The sequence below is a fragment of the Tiliqua scincoides genome, chromosome 4, assembly GCF_035046505.1.
Source record: "Tiliqua scincoides isolate rTilSci1 chromosome 4, rTilSci1.hap2, whole genome shotgun sequence".
Taxonomy (NCBI): domain Eukaryota; kingdom Metazoa; phylum Chordata; class Lepidosauria; order Squamata; family Scincidae; genus Tiliqua; species Tiliqua scincoides.
In genome coordinates this window covers 69332404-69355794 of record NC_089824.1, presented here as the reverse complement: position 1 = coordinate 69355794, position 23391 = coordinate 69332404, and the positions used below count along the sequence as shown (strand labels likewise).

The window sequence follows — 23391 nt, the reverse complement described above, 5'->3', positions numbered from 1 at the left end:
TTCAACTCAGAATATTTTTCCCCTTATCCTGTGTTGAGCCCCAGCCACCCCTATGGGCTACTCGGATCTCCACCAGTGAATTTGCTGGTGCATTTCTGAGCAGCCCTTCTAAGTCTGCAGGGCCCAGGAGTGGGGATTAGGATTTGGCCTGTACTGCCTCAACCAATCCCACCCCCTTCCCAGGCCTAATTCGCCTTCCAGTCCACTCCCCACCCAAAAACGCATCTTCCTTGCCTCTGTTCCACCCTCCTACCACTCTCTCCCACCCCATGCACCGGCCTACCCAGGCCATCACAAATTTATCCCATCTGGGACTGGATCCGGCGTCTGGAGGCTGGTGCAAGCCTTCGTGCTGGCCCAGCCAATTTCCAAGTCAGCATGAACATGCTTTATGGCACATTCAGAACACTTGGGAGATAGCACAGTGTACCTACACTGGCTTATTTAGAACTTTGGATTTCTCTCTTACCAAAACTTTATTATTATTATTATTATTATTATTATTATTATTATTATTATTATTATTATTATTATTATTAATAATAATAATATAATAATAATATACAGTATTTATATACCGCCTTTCTTGGTCTTTATTCAAGACTTTATTCAAGGCGGTTTACACAGGCAGGCTTATTAAATCCACGCAGGGATTTTTACAAATTGAAAGAAGGTTCTCTCTTTCAAGAACCACCACATTCAAGATGTTACGCTCCGATCTGGTTTAACATTCTGGCCTCCATCCTCCCACGCTCCAAGCAGATGGAACAGCTCAGCTGCAGCTTGCCAGCTGCTTCAAGGTCGCACGGTGCCGGTGGCCTCGAACTGCCGACCTTGTGGATGTTAATCTTCAGGCAAATGGAGGCTCTACCCTCTAGACCAGACCTCCTGCCCTTATTATTATTATTATTATTATTATATTATTATATATTATAATATTATAATATATTATTATATATATTATATATAATATTATATTATATTATATATTATTATATTATATTATTATTATTATTATTATACCGCTTTTCAACTAAAAGTTCACAAAGTGGTTTACAGAGAAAAATCACATAACTAAATGGCTCCCTGTCCCCAAAGGGGCTCACAATCTAAAAAGATGCAAATGAATACCAGCAGACAGCCACTAGAACAGACAGTGCTGGGGTGAGGTGGGCCAGTTACTCTCCCCCTGCTAAAAAAGGAGCACCCACTTGAAAAAGTGTCTCTTGCCCAATTAGCAGGGGTTTTCTGGTTTGTGAAGCTACTGTATAAGAAAAAAGTTATTTCGTGAAACCAGCAGTATTTCTGCTTAATGAGAGAGCAGATTTTTCATGTCATGAAATTGTTTATCCCTTTGATGCATTATCAAAACAAAATATCTACTGTATTTAGTTCATGAAACTACTTTCTCTTTTTTCCTATCATGAAATAAACAAAGCACAGGGCATAGATGTAGGGTCATTGTAGTTGGTAGGCTTAGTGAAGGAGATAAAGTGGCTGAGCAATTTCAACAGGTTCATAAAGATAAACTACATAGATGTGCTCTCAATTTCATTTTTTGTTTGAATAAAAACAGTGTTAATTAAATATGAGTGGAAGTACAAATGCTGTAAAGCTAAGATTTGTGACATTGTCATTGAAATTTACAACATCCATAAAATTAATTTTTCCAACATTCTCTCTCTACTCTTTTCATTCAGTTATGAGCAATGGATTGGAGGACATTGTAGGACACTGGGAATGACAATTGAGCAGCTGGATAAGAGCTTGGTTTTCAGTTTCTTTTATATAACAGAAAATGTTCACAGCATCTGATCCCCACTAGACAGGGCACAGACCTACAGGGCTTCCACATTACATAAACATTGGAGAGAACGAGGAAAATGCATCAGACTTTACTTGGGATAATACCACAGGAATTTAAGACCACAGTCACCAAAAGAGGGTTTTGTAAGTAACTAGCTTTAACTTTTTCCTACATTAATTGTCCAGTTGTGTGTGACTGTAGCGCTACAGCACAAGGCTGCCAGTGTAATGTCCTCCAAATCCAATGTGCCACCATGGTGGAAAGGCCTGTCAAAGGTAGTGAGAGGTATAAGCCTTATTGCTTATTCTGCAGAGCCTCTATGGGACTCCTTTGAGCTGTGCCAGCTCTTTTACTGGCTTAGCGCTTCGCAGTCATTGGGGGTATGTTAAGCTTGTTCAGGACCCGGGGTTCAGAACCCGGCACCCACTGACTGTGCTTCATCTCCTCCTGCTCCACTCTCCACACTTTTGCAGCCTCTCTGCTGGTGGGGTTGTGCTGGTCTGCACCCTGTTGACAGTGGCTTATGGCTCTCCAGCTGTTCCACTGGTGTCCATGCAGTGCCCACTAGTGGGACTGTCTGTGCGCTGATGTACATAGCAGTATGCTGGCATTTCCCCTGGCTAGGTTTGGGCTTTTATATAAGCTGGATATAAGGGGGGAAACCCTTGATCCAGTGTGACATGGTGCAAGAAAACCATAAGGCAGCATTATATAGGCAGCAAGAATTACATTTACCCAGTCTGCTCTTCCTTTGCTATGCAGTGGCTGGTGTGGGGATTATGTCATGAAATGTGAGGATTCTGTACACTGAATAAGAAAACCCAAAGCATGGACACAAAGTGCCTTGTGCAGATATATTTGTTTCAGAAATTCTGGACTCTAGGGGTTCTCTCAGTGTTTAAGTGAGTAAATACAATGCAATTTTAGCTGCATTAATAGAACCATAACTTCCAAGTCGCAAGAAGTTGTGGTTCCGCTTTATTCTGCATTGGTTAGACCTCGCCTGGAGTACTGTGTCCAATTCTGGGCACCTCACTTTAAGAAAGATGTAGCCAAACTGGAGCAGGTTCAGAGGAGAGCAACAAGGATGATCAGAGAGCTGGAGAACAAGTCCTATGAGGAAAGGTTGAGGGACCTTGGTATGTTCATTCTGGAGAAGAGAAGGGTGAGGTTGGATATGATAGCGCTTTTCAAGTACCTGAATGACTATAACATGGAAGAAGGGACAAATTTGTTTTCAATTGCCTCTGAAAGTAGAACTAGATCCAATGGGTACAGACTGCAAGAGAAGAGGTTCCAACTGGGTATCAGGAAAAAATTCCTGATGGTAAGGGCAGTTCGGCAGTGGAACAGATTGCCAAGGGAGGTGGTGGATTTTCCCTCACTGGAAATCTTCAAGCAGAGGCTCACCTGCTGGAGATGCTCTGGGAGAATTTCCTGCTACAGGCAGGGCGTTGGATGACCTTTTAGGTTACTTCCAATTCAGATTCTATGCTTCTGAGGTCTCCAGCTTGCCTTATTGCACCATCTCGTGTCATCTACCTATTATATTGTTCCACAGCAAATCCCATGGGGCTGAGTTCATCTATTTCAACAACAGATTTATCAGGAAAAACACATACTCATCAAAAACATTTTTAAAAAATTAACCTTAGGTGGTTGTGGGAAAGAAATGCCTGCAGTTTGGGATGGAAGCTGGATTTATTTCTAATTAAGACGTAAGCTCCTATAAAAATAACATCATGTTTACATTTACAGCAGATATACATTCACTGCATGGGAATTGTCTTTCCTTGCCATTGAAAGTTATACAGCTTTCTCAGGATGAGATGGTTCCTTAAAAAGCACATCCATGGCTTGTCAATTGCTACTGTTAACTTCAGCAGTATGGTCCTCAATCACTTTTGCCCAGCCTTGCCAACATGGTCTTCATTCTTTGTATGAAAGCCTCTTTGACTTTGTATTAGAAATTCCACATTTAGAAAAAATATAAGGGGAGGGAAAATAAGGAAGGTGTGAGGGTTCAGTGATAGACCACATAAGGGGCAGAACAGGCCTGTACCAATGAAGTCAGATACATAAGAACATAAGAAGAGCCCTGCTGGATCAGGCCAAAGGTCCATCTAGTCCACCTTCCTGCATCTCATGGTAGGCCACCAAATGCCCCTGGGAGCACACAAGACAACAAGAGGCCTGCATCCTGGTGCCCTCCCTTGCATCTGGCATTCTGACATATACATCTCATATACAGCCCACTAGTCACATAATAGATACCATAGAAGGGCCATATTTTTCCCTAACCACTGCTGGATCAATGACAAATCTTTCTGTTATTTCACTAACATCAGGAATAATAAAGACCAAATCGGTATTAGCATGTGTAGAGTGTGTTTACTCATCCCACATAGCTAGGATACTGGATCAGATTATGGTTTCCAGCTAGACATGACCTTGGCATCTTCCGTGGTTGACATGAAGCACTACAAAAGTGCTTATACTTTTGCTAAACATTTGCACAAACATCTCTTGTAGTTGCCTTCTTAAATTACTTGTGCAATGTATCTTTTCAGATTGCTGAAGCAAAAGTGGAAGAAGCAGAAAATAAAGGAAGTCCCAAAGTAGTCCGGCTAACTCAGGAGCCCTCGGAAGAAAATGAAGTTTTTGGTATGTAGCCTAAGAACTTGAGATTTACAAAGTATGCTTTATACGTAGCTTAACTGCATAACAGTGTGTACCCTTTGTAAAAAAAACAAAACAAAACTTACACTTGTATAACTTTAGCTGGGTTAAATATACTCTATTTGGAAAAGGTTTGGGAAATACTATGCTTGCAATTCTCAGTTCACGTACTGCAAGGAAAGTTAAACTCCATGAGCTTGAGACCAAACCAGATATGATAGTGGCAGTTCTTTGTGCTTAAGCAGGAAGTGACTTCATTTCCAAAGAGGTGATTGACTGGACTTCTGATTTTAAAAGCAAGAGGGGTATGTGGAATTCAGAACCCTCCCACTGTCTATGACTGACCTCCCTGTAGCTTCTCTCCCCAAACACATTTCTTGTTTCTTGTTTTAAACCCTGGCATATTGACTACGGAAGGGAGAAAAGACTGAAAAGTCCAAATATGAAATGAAGCAGAGTGGAGGAGATACAAAGCCACATTTTCTACATGATAGTGCAACCTACACCTCATTCCTGTGCATGTTTACTCAGAAATTGCTCCCACACCTTATTCATTTTAAAGTGCTACCAGGCCTGTTTTTTCATTTGTTTGTTTTGTTTTTCCCTGCAACAGACTAAGAGCCCAATCCTATTCCTATCTACTCAGAATTGTATATTGTTGCAATATACCTCACGTGCTGTCACTGAAGCAACTGCCTCTTTGTTAATTTGAGTGATACAGCAATGCAAACATAATTCCTCTTTGCTTCTGGAAGCACCCTCACACATTAATAGTTCTGTAAAGCCCTGGAAAGCTGATGTGTTTGAAACCTCATATGGCATGCGAAAGCATCTCCATCTTCCTTGAAAGGTTTTGCTGTCAACTTTGTACATCACATGGATGAAATAAGCACCAGAGAGCTGCCGTTACCAGTATTCATTTCTGAACTGATGGGTGGTACATTCTGTACTGCACAAAAAGCAGATTGCACTGGGAGAGGAAAGAAGCAAGCCTGATAGAAGAACTCTTCATTTGCTGCATAAAAAAACCCTGCTACGAACAAGAAAATTGACTTGTTCCCATTCTTCTCATCGCCAGCATAATGAATAGTCATAATCCAGTGAAAACTAAGCTGGTGAGATCAGCTACTTTGGGTTCAAATTCATCCTCTATAGTGGAACACCAGGCAAACTAACATCACTTATGAAGCTTACATAAGAAACCGCCTTATAGTGAGTCAGAGTCCTGGTCTGTCTAGCTGAGTATCATTGATACTGAGTGGCAGCAACTAGGGCCACAATTTTCAACTACTGTGCCGCGACACATCAGTGTGTCGTGATTCGTCTGCAGGTGTGCCATGGGATTTTGGGAGAAGGTCATTTCTCAGTAGGGCCATTGGAAGATGTGAGCTTGCCCACCAGCAGTGCAGTATACTGTGTCAGTTGTCAAAAAACTGATAGTGTGCCTTGACAATTTGACCACCTTGTCAGTGTGCCATGAGATGAAAAAGGTTGAAAGTCACTGGTCTAAGGTTTCAGGCAGGAATTCCTCTCTGATCTACCGAATCATACTGGGATTGAACCTGGGACTTTCTGCCTGCCAAACAGATGCCTTTTCCACTTACCTGCAGCCCTTTCCTTATTTGCCAGCTTAGAAGTGACCTAAACTTTAGGCTAATCCAGAACACAAACAATGGAAGGACAGACACAAAATCTAATGACTACTCAAATTTTGAGAGACAGTTACAGGCTTGTTGTCAATTACCATTGTTCTGGTTACCTGTGGCGAGTAATCATCTCAAGACAGACAGACAGCCAAGGAAGAGATTCTGTTCTTGTTTCCTTTCTAAATGGAGAGTGAGCCACAAGTGTCTTCCGAAATATATGTGAGCGCTTAGGGCCCAACCTTAAATGAATACTGGCTTGCAAGGTGCAGTACTGAGAGTGCAAGCTCAGCTGCATCCTGCAGGTAGTTGGAGACAATGTGGGGATGGAGAGGTAAGCAAAGGTGTTTTTACAGCCCAATCCAATCCTTCCCAGTCCCGCTGCTGCAGTCATACCAAAAAGGCTCATGCTGTATCTAGCATGGGGAATAGAATCAGTAGGCTTCAGAAGAGAAGGGGGATCTAAATCCCCTTAAACCCCCCCCCCCATTCTGTGATGGATCTCCTCGAACCTGGGCAAGCAATTTTTCTGGCATACGTCTGAGGAGAGAAAGGGGCTGACGAGACTGTAGAAAAGGAGGATAGGATCTGTCGTGCACTATCACTGCCAGATCCACCCTCCTGCAGCTTCCCCACCTGCCATTTGTCTAAGTGGACTTACTGAAAGGCCACCCAAGTATTTTATAAGAAAAAACTCAAAATTAGGATAATCTTAAAGGTCTGGAAAAGCTTCCTGCCTCCTCCAGGATTTCCTATTGTTTCCAGATGATTGTGATGTTTTATGCAGCACCATTAATGTAAAAAGAAAGATCTCTTCTTGTGTTCAGTGAGCTGAAACCTCTACTTCCTTGAGCAAAGACAAGAATATTTTATTACCTGCAACACTTCATCCATTGTAAAGATGTCTTCCCAGAGGCTACCCAGTTCCTGACAGTCTTAGAACACCTCATTTATATAATCTTCCTGGCATGGCAAAGTCTACAGGTTGGTTTCAGATATTTATTGCTTACAATAAATATGTGCGTCCTAGCAGAAGAAGGACCCAGTCCTATCCAACTTTCCAGCACTGGTGCAACCATAATGGAGCCCTGAGGTAAAGGAACAAATGTTTCCATACCTTGAGGTGGCCTCTGTGACTGCCTCCCCACCACAGGATGAAGCACACATCCCACTGGTCTGGCTGCACCAGCACTGGAAAATTGGATAGGATTGGGCCCAAAGTTTGCATCTCTGCCATTTAGAAGGTATTGGGAGATGTATAGGAGGGAGAAGCCATAGCTCTGGGGAAGAGCATCTACTTTGAATGTACATAGAACATAAGAAGAGCCCCGTTGGATCAGGCTGAAAGCCCATCTAGTTCAGTTTCCTATATCTCACAGTGGTCCACCAAAAGCTTCAGGGAGCACAAAAGACAGTAAGACACAACCTGCGTCCTGGTGCCCTCCCCTGCATCTGGCATTCCTAGGTAGTCTACTTCTAAAATCAGGAGCTTGCAAATAGCTATCATGACTTGTAACCCATGATGAACTTTTCCTCCAGAAACCTGTCCAATCCCCTCTTAAAGGCATCCAGGCAAAATGCCATCACCATTTGTTCCACTTTTGCTTCTGTGGCAAGGAGTTCCACAGATTAATTACATGCTGGGTAAAGTAATATTTTCTTTTGTCTGTCCTAACTCTCCCAACACTCAATTTTAGTGGATGTCCTCTGGTTGTGGTGTTATGTGAGAGGGAAAAGAGCATCTCTCTATCCACTGTATCCATCCCCTGCATAATTTTGAATGTCTGACATGTCCCTCCTCAGGTGCCTCTTTTCTAGACTGAAGAGCCCCAAACACTGTAAGGAAGGTGCCTTAGCCCAGTAATCATTTTGGTTGTTCTCTTCTGTACTTTTTCCATTTCTACCGGTGGTAGTCCTCCCATTATAGTCGATGGGGTGAATGCCCCAGACACAAGCCTGTAGGATCCCACAGAAGCCTCTCTTAGGCTCCTGATGGGGTTGGAAACTATGCTTCCAGTTTTCCGGAAGCACAGTTTATAGCGCCAGGGAAGCCTCAGGAAGTTTCCCTGATGCAACCTTGGGTCGTGTGAGGCTCTGTGAGCCTCAGGTGAGGGGGGGCGAATTTGCATGCGGGGGGGTTGGCTCCAGCCCGCAGGGGGGCTATTGCAAACCTTTGCCCTGGGGTACGGGGCTGGGGAGGTCTGCCACTGATTTCCACTACATCCTTTTTGAGATGTGGTGACTAGAACTGTAGAAGGTCCCAGGCAGGGCATGTACCTGAAATATTGGAGAGCCATTGCCAGTCAGTCCAAGTTGGGCATAGTACAGCTTCCTATACAAGGGTATCAGCTCCGACCAGTTGAATTTGCAGCAACAACAGCAGATCTTTGAATAAACATTAAATAATCCATGGGTATTTTGTGTCCTACAACAGTGTTTCTCAAACAGTGGGTTGAGACCCACTAGGTGGGTTGTGGGCCAATTTCAGATGGGTTGCGTAGCACCTAGCTCAGCCACCTTTGAAAATACAGAGCTGAAAATACAGGGTACCGTGCTGCTGGGAAGGGGGGGCTCCCAGTGGGAGAAAGGCATGGTGTTTTTCCCTGAATATGTGGTAAGATGGGATGCTGGAAGGGGGGGAGGGCTTTGTGACTGGAGAAGGATCCAAGTTTGTGTTCTGCTTTGACTTCCAAGTGGGGATGTTTGAATTCCAAACTGTGCAAAATAACAGCACAAGCGCACTATGTAATGGGACCTTTGGCTGATTGCAGCTTAGGTTTGAAGCTTAAATTGATTACACTACCAGCCATGACATCACTTCCGGATTAATGACATCACTTCCGATGGGTCCCAACAGATTGTCCTTCTGCAAAGTGGGTTCCGGTGCTAAAAACTTTGAGAACTACAAAATACATATCTGCAAAATAAGTATCTACAGAATTAAACCAATGGACTATCTAGTTTAGTATTGTCTACACAGACGGACAGAGGTCCTTTCCAGCTCCTTCTGGAGAGTCTATGGATTGAATCTGGGACTTTCTGCATGGCCACGTGACATTAGCCAAATATTTCAATGGGGAAATTAAGACTGAGGGGAACTGCCTAGCAGGAAAGTCCGGAGTCTTTCTTGTTCTCATTTAGAAATGCTCAGAATGATGTGCATCATCAGAGCACTGGAGGCAGAAATGTTAATGCAATAAAGTTGCAGTGTAATTCTCAGAAAAAAGCAATATCCTAACCATATCTGCAACTGAAGATCTCCATAGATAGAGCAATCTATTGGGGGGGGGGGGCTGTTCTTCTTCTTCTTATGATAGGCTTCCTTTTTGAACCAGATCAAAAGAAGCAAAAGTTAAACCAAGCAAATATGATAGAGTTAAGAAGTTATGATAGAGTTAAAAGGCTGGGTATTAAGAGAAAAACACTAACGACTGAAGGAGATAGTAGTGCTTGCTGACTTACTAAAGTGCTTCTTATGTTTTCTGTTGCTTTTCAGGAGGTGGCTTATGATAAGAAGTAGCAATTTATTATTGTAACAACACAACATCTGAAAAATAAGAATTAAGCCAACCTTCTCCATAGCAACTGATGATTTTTTCAGAATGCCAGAAATAGGAGCTATTGTGCTCCTAATCAGTAAGTGCTGTGCCTTGAAGTGCTTCGTTTATGTAAGGATGAGAAAAGCGAGCACAAATGAGAGCAAGCGAGGCCCTAGCAATGTACCTGATTAAGCCTTCCCTTAGTGGATGTATGGGGCTGCCATGTGCCGGCGGGATGCAGTGAGGTTATTGCCATTCAGAGAGATCTGCCTCCTGTGCAGTTTCTCCCATCAGTTGTAAACACGCTTATGCCTTCAGAGCAGGTCCTGGCATTAGTGCCAAATGGTGACCAGCTAGTACAAAGCTCATTCTAGTGACAAGGCTGTGAGGCCATCGCATCATGTGTCCTAATTGTAGCACAAACCTTCTCTGCTTTTGATCATTATAAAGTGAAGAATTTGTTCTTTGTGGCACCTCTGGGAGCCCATAGAAGCTTTGGAGGGAATTTTTGGTGGGTAAAAGCTGATACAGAATTTAAAAAAATTCTCCTTCAAGGTAAACTCCAAACTAGAGCATGATACATTATCATCACATCAGGTTTAACCAGTTAACCTTGTTAACTCTTACGGGGCAACACTGAAACACTTTTAAGGCTGTAATCCTGTGCTCAGGCCCAGACCAGATGTGCAGTTACTCCATAGCAAAATACATCCTTGAGTCACATCTATGGATTTCCATTCACGTGGGATTTGTGACCACATGTGCACTGCAATCCAAGCTTTTCTTCAAGGAAAAGCTGTGCTAGTGCAGTGCTGCCAATAACCCTTTGGCAGACTTTCTGATTCTACATGTATCCCAACAGCACTTGCCATCCAATCAAATCAAGCAAATAAAAGCCACCTTTGCTGATTTATCTCCTGTTTGCCAAGAGCAAAGGGAAACCCTTTAAAACTGAGAACAGCAAGATGGCAAGCTATAGCCAAGGAGGGCTCCGCTAGGAACCAGTCTAGGGTGCCGTCTCACCATCTCCTAAGACTCAAAGCACACAGATATAAAGAACCACATGGGCTTTGCAACCATACATTCAAAAACCCATGTGAAAGGCTCCAAACTCATGGATTAAGAAGCAAATGAGTGGAAAATAAATACTTGGAAATTCCATGACAAAAAAACCCACAGAAGCCTTGTGGATAAGAAAACTCTTGTGGGTTTTGCTTCCAAACATGTACTGTTGTGGAAATGCTGATTTCTACATGGGTTTCTTCGCTTTTGGCCTGAACTTTACCTGGGAATTGGTCCTGTTGAATCCAGAGTTACTAACACCCATGGTAAACACACACTGATCAGGCAGCAAGCATGTGCCAAACTCTTACCGAACTCTTGATGGGACTTGATGCATTCTGTTTGGGTAGGACTCTGCCTATTAGTAATCATATTAATTTGAATCGCACTTCTTCAGGATGCAAAATGCATACAAGTATTTTCTTATTTCCATCACCCATTTCTTCCTATATATTTTAAATTACTCTCCAATCTCCTCCTTTATATTACACAATTCTTACTGTTGTGCTGAAGCAGTCTCAAAGTCTAATCCCTGTGATATGAGTTAGATTTGCAAAAAGGAAGGCTTTCAAGGAACAGTTTGGCTCATGAAGCCATAGCTTCTAATGAGGAAGAACCTGCACTTCTGTTCCACTTTATAGGGACAAGGAATGTCTCTTTAAGAACTGACAACGGGCTGCACAGTAGAAATTAGTGTCTGGAGATTTTTATTTTAAATGGGGGAAGGAGAAGTGAAAAGAACTAGTATGTTCAGCCTCCATACACTGGCACTTGTGTAGAAATATCCTGGTGGTGACAAGAAGGCAGCTCCTCGCAAGCCTTGCAATTATCACAGTGGACCCTTGATAATGCTCTCCTTTATTCCAGGCGCATTCAGAGGAGGCTTGCTCTCTAGTGCCTGCCCTATGCTCCTCTCATCCCTTTTATAGCACCAATGAAATGCTTGATTTATTAGGGGTTTCTCAATGCACAGATCACCAGGGTCTGTCTGTATAAAGACCTTCTATTATAACAGGGCTTAAAACTTGGTCCCCTCCCAAACTGGTTCAGTTTCTGGTACTAGAATGCTGAGCTGTTTTCCTGGTGCTTTTCTTTTGCCTCGGGCAATGCTTTCCACCCTGCCTTCTCGCAGTAGCCTGAGTCAAAGCCAGAAATGTCAGGCACAGTTGCTTTTTCACACTATAAATAGGACAACTCATTCACCAATGAGAGCAACTTTGGAAATGCAAGATGAGGTTCAGGACCTCACATTTTGCACAGTGGTTACGTCATTGTAATGAATGTGGCAGGTGCCAAACTAGTACATTCCACAAATGTTACCCTCTCATGTGAACAACCTGAGGTAGTTCTTGAAAATCTTGGCAGATAGCCTTCTACTTTCCCACCTTGAAAATCTTGACAGATAGCCCTGTACCTAACACAGGTGTGTTTCTGAGTAGATATTTTACTGATTACAGCTTGCATAGTATAGTGACTAATAGCACAATTGTATGCAAGTCTACTCAGATGTAAGCCCCACTTAGTTCAATGAGAAGAAGCAGAAGCAGATGCTGTTTGTGGCTCTGACATGGCAGATCCAGTGGGCAGTTGGGGTTGACAACTCTCCAGGATTGGCCTGCAGTCTCTCGGAATCAGTCTCCTGGTGATTACTGAAAGCAGTCCTGGAGATCTTAACAGGACTCTAGGTATTTCCAACATCATATCATGTTGGAAAATAAATCCCAAAAGCCAATAGGGAAGGAGGAGGGGGTACCAGCCCCCACACAGTACATCTGCTCCCTTTGCTGCAGAACATCCTGCACAAGATATGGGACAGGCATGGAAAACTCCTTCTGGCTTACTAAACCTCGTTCCCACCCTCTTCTAAATGGATCTGAAGACTCCCATTATCTTCAGCCCACAGTGCGGCATGTCTACTCTGAAAAACTCCCTTTCTAAGAAAAGACTTCTTGGACAGACCGGCTGACATCCAAGTGTCCCCACCTGTTTCCGATTCAAAGCATGTTTGTGTTCTTAAAAAGTGATTATTTTAAATAGGAGGTAGAATTGAAAGAATAAATACTTGAATTTAAGTAGCTCTCTTCCCCCCCCCCCCCCCAAAAAAAAAGACGAGCTTTTAAGTAGGAATATGCACATGAAATTGAAAGAAGAAAATTGTCTGTCTGTAGGGGGGGAAATCTTTTGGATCAGAAAACTAATATAAAAACTGTCTTTTGTGAAAACTCAGAGTCAAGCTAGATGTAATAACCACTGCCCAATACGCAAAATCTGCAATAAGGTGCAGCCAGTTAAAGTGCCATGTAGATGGGGAAGACTGAACCCTCTTCTGACCCACACTTGTACCTTCTCCCATTGGGCTTCTACGGGCAGAAGTAACCTCAACTGGAAGAAAAAAACAGCTTTCTAAATAACACTTTGGGATAGAAAGTCAAAGGCAGGGGAAACATTCGGCTCAACACCTACCTGCCCCCCCCAATTCTACCACCTGCCTTCTCCTCCCTACCTGCCTTTCTTCCAACTCCATCCACTGTTCAGCATCAGACCTGCTTAATTTTAGCAAGTATCATGAGTTCTCGGCCCTGGGAAAAGATTCTCTGCCAAAGAGCTAACTGGCTGTCTTCAGAGTATCTGATCAAACTGATAGGTGTGCATATAATATAAAACTTATACTCAGTTGGAAGATATGTTTGAAGGCAATGTAGCCTATTTGCTGTTATATTTAGAGCCCAATCCAGCTCAGAATGCCCAGCAACCCACCAGCCCAGGATGTCCACCCCAGGAGAGGTAAGTAAAAACGTATTTACTTACTTCTGCATTGGCTGCCTGGTTGCCAGTGGGTCTTCTCAGACATAAACCAGCTCTTTTGCTGGCATATGTCCAAGGAGATTCCTGGAGTCGAAGCCAGACCAGGAAGGGGGGATATAATCTCAGTATACACAACTGCCACTGAGATTGTCCCCTTTCCACTCCTGAATTGCCCCCATCCTGGCGTGTTCTCCACCCCAGCCCACCCCCACTGTTGACCTACCTGGTCTATTGGAGGGTGGTGTAGGTTCAGTGGGCCACTGTTGCCCATTGCCCCCAAGCATTTTCACTGGCACCTGCAACCCGCCAAATGACAGAGCACCTTTTGGACCATCAGCCCAGGACTTAGAATGGCAATCGTGAGATACACCTCTGTAAAACCCAAATAGGATAAGTTTGTCAAATGGTCTTGCCAACTGTGCTTAGCTTATTTTCTCTTTCCAAGGTTATTGGGAAAAGGAATTTCCAAATCTATACAACCCATAGGTGACTATGTTGCCCCAAAATTGTAGAGTTCAAAATATATTTAAGTTCTGCTTTACAAAATATATTTAAGTTCTCATGGGAAGTACTCATGGGAGCCGAAGTTCATTACCATGTTATCATGCTGCTTCCTCTGATTTTTCAAACTGCTGTAAGTTGCAAAAGTGATGTCTAGTTGAAGGCCCAAGGTACGATGATCATGCATAAGACCACCTTGTGTTCCTTCTCAACTGATCCTAAAAATTCCTTGTTTTTCCTTCAAATACATGAAAGGTATTTTCATGTTGTTGTGAACTTTAAAAATTAATAAGCCACCATCTTTAATCTGTTTAAATTGATTGCTTCTTGCCAGTTCATTATGATAATGTTATATACTTTATTATTATATCCTATATCTGCTCATTCCTGTATTATTTGCATCTTTATAAGGAGGCCCAGCTCTAGATAATTCCATTAAATTGACTCTACAGCTGGCACAACTTCAAAAAGTTCACTGCCAATTATTTTAATCTCATGACCCTTATATTCTCTGCCTGCCAGCAGATGTGTAAATTCCTGATAGTGGCAGAGAAACAGGTCATGCAAAGTTGGATTGAATTTCAACCTAATTATATATCTATTCCAGCAGCTTCTTTTAGGGTGTAAGAGACTGCCTTGGCAGTGAGTCAGATCCTTGGTCCATGTCGTCCAATATCACCTGACAGAGAGAAGTTCGCCCAGATCTCAAATACGCATGTTTTCCTGCCTTGCTACCCAGGACCTCCTTCATGCAGAGAGATGTTCTGATGCTGAATGATGACCCCATTGTCTTATCACTGAAAACAGTCTGCACAAATTAGGCATTAGTTGAAAAACTTTTGTAACTTTCAAGGTTGCATCCTACCTTTTTAAAATACTAGTTGTTCTAAAACTTAAAAAATGCTTTAGCTTGCTCTGAGTTTCCTGTTAGCTTGATTTATCGTTCAGTGTTTCCATCTGTAAAACAAACCCATGGGGAAAAAATATATGGTATATATCCCTTCTCGTGGCCCAATACTTAGGGGCCATTTACCACAGCAGATCTCACAATCTGCTGGTGTAAGTGACCCAGCGATGACATAAACATCATGTCACCATAAACTTCCAGAAGCTCTGTGCACACACCACAACCACACCAGCTGCTCCGCTAGTCCAGGTTAGGTGGGGGGGCAGTTCAGGAGGAGGGGCTGAAGGGCAGCTTCAGGATGCAGAGGCTCAGCAGCAGTTGTGCAAGCTGGATCCTCTCCCCCTTTCCCCAGCCCGGACCCATCCCCTTCTTCTTCTTGGACTTTCAGCAGCAAAATAGCTGGGGTGGATCGAAGGAAAACCATTGATGATTATGCAAGCTACTGGGAGGTAAGTAAAAGACATTTTAACTTTCCTCTTGCTGGCCGTCTGATGGCTCTCCCACCATAGAATGCAGTGCGTGCTCTGTTGGTTTCGCTGCGTGTTATGAACTGGTGGGGCATAGGATTGAGCCATCATTCTGCATTACACATTTCCCCTGGGTGCCACTGCAGCATGTGCTTCTCCTACACTGCTTTAATAGCATAATAAGAACATCTTGGTCATATGGGAGAAGCCCAACCATGCCGGCATTGTTCCATTTGCCAGGAGGACCAATGCTGGCATAGTACTGAGCCACATCATAGGCTTCTCTCACATGGTCTAGAGATCTTCAGATGTTACCAGAGCAAAGTGAGCGCATAGTACTTGTACAGGGTGAAAGGAGCACAAAGCATTTACACAGCAGCCTGGGAGCCTCTCCAATGTATGAAAGTGTCACAGAAGTCCTTTTGTATTTTTGGTACTGGTGGGGTATAGTGATGCTATTAATCTGTTCTTTAAGTTCACAAGTTTTGAGCCTCCCTTTTCTTGGCATTCAGAAGGGCACAAACCCATGTACTGCAGTAACACTGCATGATCGTAATTAAGTCGTTTGTATGCTGTCATGTTCTGTACTTCCAGTGTATAGCTGTAATATGGACTCATTTGCATATGGACTCATGCTTTCTTGCAAACATGAAATTTGTGGCAATTCTGAATATTAATCACTCTCACATTCATTTTTTGTTTCCAAAAAGATTCAAACTAGGCTTTTAATCCTTCCAGCAGATGGATCCACAATTCTCTTTCTGGCTATATACTCATTGTACTGTGTCTGGTTGCCAGAATAAAATTATTAAAAAAACACGCTGAGGAACATACTCATTATGGGCTGTAATAGACAGTTTTGCCAATTTAGTGCAGACGAGCTTAACTCGCAAAGGATGTGAGAGCTGAAGTATTCTCTGAATATTTTTGTTCATTTAAAACACTTAGGCGGCATTCCTATACGCACTTACCTGGAAGTATGCCCGTTGAGAAAACATGCACAGGATTGAAATTGAATCTCATTATGTATAGCATAGAAATGGAATCTCATTATATGCAGTAAAAGGAACAGTCCCCTCATGCACTAGAATCCTGTCTCAGAAGGCACATTGGAAATATCCATTAGCAGTTGGCCGTGTTCTGTATATGTTTCCTGTTTTCAATAAGCCTGAACAACAATGCTGTAAGAGAATGATTTCTTGTCTAGTTAATGCATCTGCCCTGTTCTTTCAGATGTAGAATGAGGTCTGAAATGTATTGATTTCTTGGACCATTTAGATGTCGGGCAGCCCAATCCGGAGCTGCCCAGGGCGCGCGACTGCAGCGTCGCCAAGAATGGCTCCTGCTGCATCCTGCGTGCCTCAGCCTGCCGCGGATGGCGCCTCAGGAGAAGGGCCAAAGGCCCAAAGGACTTTCATCCCCTTCTCCCAGGTAAGGGAAGCAGCCCCGCAATGGGGCTACTCACTTTACCGCCGAAGAAAAGGTTGCCTCCCACCTGTCCTCTCTCTGCCCCTCCTCCCCGTCACACCTCCTCCCCACCCTCTCTCCACCCTCCGCCTGCCTCCCCCTCCCCAGAATGCCTCCTCCCCACCTCCCTCCCCACCCCCGCTTACCATGCAATGGCTCAGCAGTCAGTGAGACCACCAAGCAGTGGAGGATGGGTGCCCACCCGGCACTAGCCCAGAGCCAGCCAGCACTGGGCTAGCACAGGCGCTGGCCCGGTGGTAAGCCTCGCAGATGTGCCTCACGGCACAGTTGCAACAGTGCGCTCTTGTAGAAAGCCAAAGTGCCAAGTTCAGGATTGAGCTCTTAATTGTTACTCAGAATCATTTGACTGCCAACAAATGGCTTCAGTGACCCTCCCACAATGCAATGTTTGCTTTGGTGCTTTCTATAGTAGTAATGGGCAACCTTTTTATGCACGTTACATGTGTGAGATGGTACCAGTTTAGTCCACACTACAGCAAAACTATATCCCTGGTATTGTACGTAGTTTTAATTATGATTTAGTGATCTGGAGAATGTTGGCAGTCAGCGCTGGAAGACGCAGACAGAAGTGCTGCCTTAACTCTGTTCCCTGATCAAACCCATAAACCAGTGGTTTCCAAACTATGAACTATGACTCCCCAGGGAGCCATGGAAACCAGCCAGGAGAGCTGTGGAATCCTTGTGAAAAATCCTCCGCTGTTATACAATGTATAGGATTATAGCCATAATGGGTAGCCAGCCAATGGGCTAGTACAGCCATTTTCAACCACTGCGCCGAGGCACACTGGTGTGCTGCAAATGGTCCACAGGTGTACCGCGGGAGTTTGGGGCATTGTCATTTATTTGTACGGCCATTGGGGGGACGTGAGCCCCCATCAACAGCATGGTGTGCCTTGTCAATAATAAAAAAAACTGATGGTGTGCCTTGACAATTTTAGTTCCTTATCAGTGTGCTGTGAGATGAAAAAGGTTGAAAATCACTGATCGAGTAGGTAAAGGGAGCTGCCAGTCGAACAAGTTTGGAAACTACTACCATAAACAAATGTTCTTGAACAGGATTGCCAAAATTCTCTGCTGTTTATACCATATATGGTATGTGTTCATGGAGTTCTGTGACAAGTAGGTCATTCGTATCACACAGATATTTCTGTGCTTGACCTCTTATTGCTATAATTACTGTATTCCCCTATCTCCATCTTCAAAGCACACACTGTTTACTCTTCCACCAGATCTTGCCTACTGTATGTCAAATAGTATACCTTTCCAGTGCTTTATCTTCTTTTCAATTTCCTCTCCACTCCGTTTCTCATTAAATGAATGACAGTTACCCAGCTATTTCTGCCACAGTAAACCCAAATCCATTTTCCCAAGAGACACGCAATTATCAATGTTCCACTGAAGGTTGATTCACACAGGTCTGTCTATCACTAAGGCATTAAAAACATCACTTCCAGTTTCACAGAGAATCTGGAAGTAGCATTTTTTTGACACTACCGGGCTCAGTCTGAGTGCAGCCTGAGCCCAGCTGAGGACAGACATCTGCAGCCTCTGCTGGGCTCAGAGGACCCTTTGGAGGTAAGGGAAGCAGAGCTGCCCTCATCTATGGAGGGTAGTGGGAGGCGCTAGCTCATATTCACAGTTTCACTTAACTGCAGGGTGTTCCAGAATGGAATTCCTGTATATACGGGGCCGCACCTGTATAGTTATTATATTTTTAATAATTTATGAGCAAAAGTCTAACTTTTTTTCAGTGCCATTCCAAGTGCACCCCAGAACCACCCTAAATGCCTAATATCATAAGGAAGAGGTCTCCAAACTAGAAATCACTGTGTTTCCAAAAAGCTCTCCCTGTCCCAATGGCGCTTACCATTCTGCCATGGTGCTGTGTTTCTTTCAAACTGATCTGGGCATGGGATGCAGATGGGGGAGGGGCTTTTTCCAAACGCTTGATCCAACCCGTGGGCTGGGGTTTGGAGAGTCCTGCCATATGGAAAAGATTGTATTGCATAATAAAATAGAATAAGTAACAATAACACTACTACATCAAAGAGTAATAAAAATTTTAAAAAAGTTTAAAAACAGATTTAATAAAAGTTAGCTTACCATAATAATGTGCATCAACTGGCTTTAGCAAGGCAAAAAAAGGGGGGGCAGAGAGTAGGGGCAAAGGTGGAGAAGGGAGATGTTGGCTTGAAACTCATTACAAAACTGAGCATGGGTGCGCATCCATCATGCAGTGTATTTCACATAGCTATTTGGTGCAATTTTTAATTGTCGTCACAGCTCACATGAACCAGATGCCTCTTCCTGGACCTTATATGATATTAACATTTGTGATCCATGTAAGTAAAAATCAATATAGCGAATGTATGGACAACGGGTGTGTATGTGAGTGTTTCAGATTCCCATAGTCCTTCTGATTCCCTCTTTTGAGGGAGGGGAAGCTGCAAATTGTGTGCATAGAGAGAGAAGGTTATTTGTCCCAGATCACATACTACACTATACAAGAGGTATCAAGAGGAACAGCTGGCTCACGTTGCCCAACAACATAGAAAAGATTGCCAGTTTGAGTGTCAACTATCCTTTAAAGAAGATTACAAGTGACATTGCTGAAATAAAGTGATGTGAAAATGGAAGTTAATCTTCCAGAGAGGATTTGTAGGACTTGACCAAACACTAACAAAACCGTAATTTGGATTTGGACTTACCCATAATAAAATGTTGTATAGCAAGACAAAGTTAAGCTGAACATGGACTTCATGGACTCCATGGGCTGCCTCTGGATAGAGATGGTTCCCCTTTGCTCCAAGTGCAGTTAGCTTGTCTCTTCATTCACTTTGTGGGATATGATTTTGAGATGCTTTGTGATTGTTATCAGAAGTGATGGAACCAATAGCTAACTGGGGTTGGGGATATGCTAAGTCCAATGCACTGTTTTGTTTTCTGTTTTGATGAAAATTTAGACTGCAAATCCACAATGGATTTGCTGTGGGATTAAGATGTATGTCTCAGTTCTATCCAAGTGCCAATCCCTGGCCAATGCACAAGCGCCAGTGGGGTGTGAACTGCATCCAGTGGGAGGGCAGTTGCAGAAATCTCTTCTTCTTTGTTTCTTTATCCTGGGAAAAGCCTTTGCTTTCCCTATGGACCTCCTCAGTTCTGCACCAGCTGACACAGAACCAAGGAGAGTAAGGGAAAGGGAAGGGGGATAAGATATGGCTGCACATGAGTGCCATAGATCCTGCCCCTTCTCACCCTATTCCGTCTTCTTCCCCACCCCTTCTCAGAAACATTCCCCATCCGTCCCTGTCCCTTCCACTGCCCATCCACTATTGCATTTTCTCACTCCTCTATTTTCCTAAGGCCAGCAGGATAAGGTAATATGAAAGAAAAATATGAAGGTAGTAATTAACGCTATATAGAATCTTGGTAAATTCTCTGATTAGTCATCTCAACTCTAACTTTAGGTTTGGCTTTTGCCCCTTGATGAAGGTGTGCGCATTGCCAGGTGTCCGGGCAAGTGATTCTGTAGCCATGTAAAATCATATGCATGGGCTTATGATGCCCAAACAATCCCAATACAGCTGTTGCATCCTGTGTGCTGGGGCCCATCAGTGTGCTCTGAAGATTGTAAAGGGGCCATGAGAAATTAATTAATGTAATAATCAAAAACTCCTGTGAACACAGGAGTGTGCATCTGCAGAAGAAGGCTTCTTCTAGTCTGCCTATTCTGCCAGTGACATGGGGCCCAATCCTATCCAGTTTTCCAGCACCAGTGCAGCGGTGCCAGTGGGGTATGCGCTGCATCCAGCAGTGGCGGGGAACAAAGTCCTCTTTGTTCCCTTCCCTCAGGGCTGCACTGCAGCGACATCGTCGCTGGATAGGATTGAAGCCTAATTCCTCAGTTGCTCCCTGCATCAGATGCGACTGCCTCATGGGCAGCCCAATCCTGTGCTTCGCAGCATCCAGGGCTGCATTGGCACTGAAATGATGACCGCTGCATCCCATGAGGCTGGGAAGCAATGCCAGGTCTACTCAGGGTAAGAGCACAGAAGTGAACTATGTTTCCAATTTTAATTCAGAAAAAAGCAAGCCTCTGCCATCAGAAGTTTTGGAAATGTTGCTCTAACCCTTTCTTTTCTCAATTAGATGATTTTTCATCCACTACTCTTCCCATATTTCATAACCTTTGTGATTCCACATTACAGCTATTAACTAATACAGTAATCTGAGATCAGCTTTTTATCCTAGACAGACTGTGTTGTTATCAGCTTAACTGCAGGATTAGTCAACACTGCTAAACCATGCCAAATTGGACAAGATAAGTTATAGGCTTTCTGTTTCCTGCATCCCAAAGTGTTCCATGTTTTTAATACACGGCTGCTGTTTTTCTATCCATCCTACGAATGAATGAAAGCTGTGAAATAAAACTGGTATGCTTTGAATTGGGTTTAATGCTTTCCCACAGTGAATCAGAATAAAAAAAATTTTCTCCGATTCATAATAGAAATCCAAGCATTATAAAGCAACCAGTGCTGATTTTTCCATGCTCACTTATTGTATTGTATTGGCAACCTTCAGTCTCGAAAGACTATGGTATCGCGCTCTGAAAGGTGGTTCTGGCACAGCGTCTAGTGTGGCTGAAAAGGCCAATCCAGGAGTGACAATCCCTTCCACACCGGGAGCAAGTGCAGTCTGTCCCTGGTCTGTCTCCCTGGCTATGGGCCTTCCTTCTTTGCCTCTTAGCCTCAGACTGTTGGCAAAGTGTCTCTTCAAACTGGGAAAGGCCATGCTGCACAGCCTGCCTCCAAGCGGGCCACTCAGAGGCCAGGGTTTCCCACTTGTTGAGGTCCATCCCTAAGGCCTTCAGATCCCTCTTGCAGATGTCCTTGTATCGCAGCTGTGGTCTACCTGTAGGGCGCTTTCCTTGCACGAGTTCTCCATAGAGGAGATCCTTTGGGATCCGGCCATCATCCATTCTCACGACATGACCAAGCCAACGCAGGCGTCTCTGTTTCAGCAGTGAATACATGCTAGGGATTCCAGCACATTCCAGGACTGTGTTGTTTGGAACTTTGTCCTGCCAGGTGATGCCGAGGATGCGTCGGAGGCAGCGCATGTGGAAAGCGCTCAGTTTCCTCTCCTGTTGTGAGCGAAGAGTCCATGACTCGCTGCAGTACAGAAGTGTACTCAGGACGCAAGCTCTGTAGACCTGGATCTTGGTATGTTCCGTCAGCTTCTTGTTGGACCAGACTCTCTTTGTGAGTCTGGAAAACGTGGTAGCTGCTTTACCGATGCGCTTGTTTAGCTCGGTATCGAGAGAATGTGTGTCGGAGATCGTTGAGCCAAGGTACACAAAGTCATGGACAACCTCCAGTTCATGCTCAGAGATTGTAATGCAGGGAGGTGAGTCCACATCCTGAACCATGACCTGTGTTTTCTTCAGGCTGATTGTCAGTCCAAAATCTTGGCAGGCCTTGCTAAAACGATGCTCACTTAACAAGAGCCAAAACCCAAAGACAAAGGGGGTTACTTGAGCAATCATGAATTACTGGTTAAAAAATAGCATTGCATTTTTTTTTCTTAGAAGAAAAGTTTTGGCAGTTCTGAGTTCTGACGGTTCAAGTTAGAGTAGTATAGAATTGATACATTGAGGCCTTTCCGTCAGCACTTTAAGAGGAAGCCTTGCTTTTCTGGATGTGAGGCAGAATAGGGTACGTGGGAGAGAGAGGAAGAGGCTGGTCTGCCAATAGAAGAGGGAGAGTTGTGTCACTCAGAAAAGGGGTTTTTGTTTAATCCTGCAGAGGACACTGGCAGAAGAGAACAATTAGAAAGACAGTGGGAGGGAGAAACCCACAGAGCAGTGGCAGGGCCAAGCTTGAGCTCACATGTATCCTTAGCTGGCAGGATCCTGTAGTTGCCCTCTTGAGAGAAGGCCACTCCTGAGAGAAGGAACACATATTTCAAGCAGCTTCGGCTGTTTCATTTTGGTGCTACAAACTCAGATTTATTTGTTTTCTCACTCTAGTGGTACAATATACGAGTTTTATAGCTCTGCTCTCTTATTTGTCATGCTTTGTTTTGGCCGGTGCTATTTATTTTGTCATATGTACTTTTATGTTGCAGTTTTTTTAAATGTTTTTCCCCTATGGGTGGCTGAAAAGCTTTCAAAGTAAATAAAAATAAATCTGGGACAGTGGACTATTTCACCATCTTATGACTCAGTGGTAAATGCACACTATGCTGGAGGGATACGTGTTCCACTTACATAATGCTTTTCCAAGCAGTCACAAACATGGTAACACCAGAGAGCACAGCCTGGCTACACTGGAGAGTGGCAACTGGCCAGGTCCACACCATGATGGACTGTGGATACCCACTGCCTCAGATATGACTTACAATGGCTGAAAGGGAGGCGAGGAAGGGATGGAGCAGAGAGAAGATTGGGCAGGTAGGGGGCGGATTGGGCCCAGAAATGAGGCAGGCTTGGCAG

General features: G+C 43.8%; 1 protein-coding gene across 1 annotated transcript in view; it reads left to right on the top strand.

Annotated features, from left to right (window-relative positions):
* MBP (myelin basic protein) overlaps nt 1–23391 on the top strand; it is a 175362-nt gene that overhangs the window by 90576 nt on the left and 61395 nt on the right. Inside the window, exon 3 of the mRNA XM_066623953.1 lies at nt 4378–4471. Within this exon, the coding sequence (XP_066480050.1) occupies nt 4378–4471 (94 nt within the window). The remainder of the gene's footprint in view (nt 1–4377; nt 4472–23391) is intronic.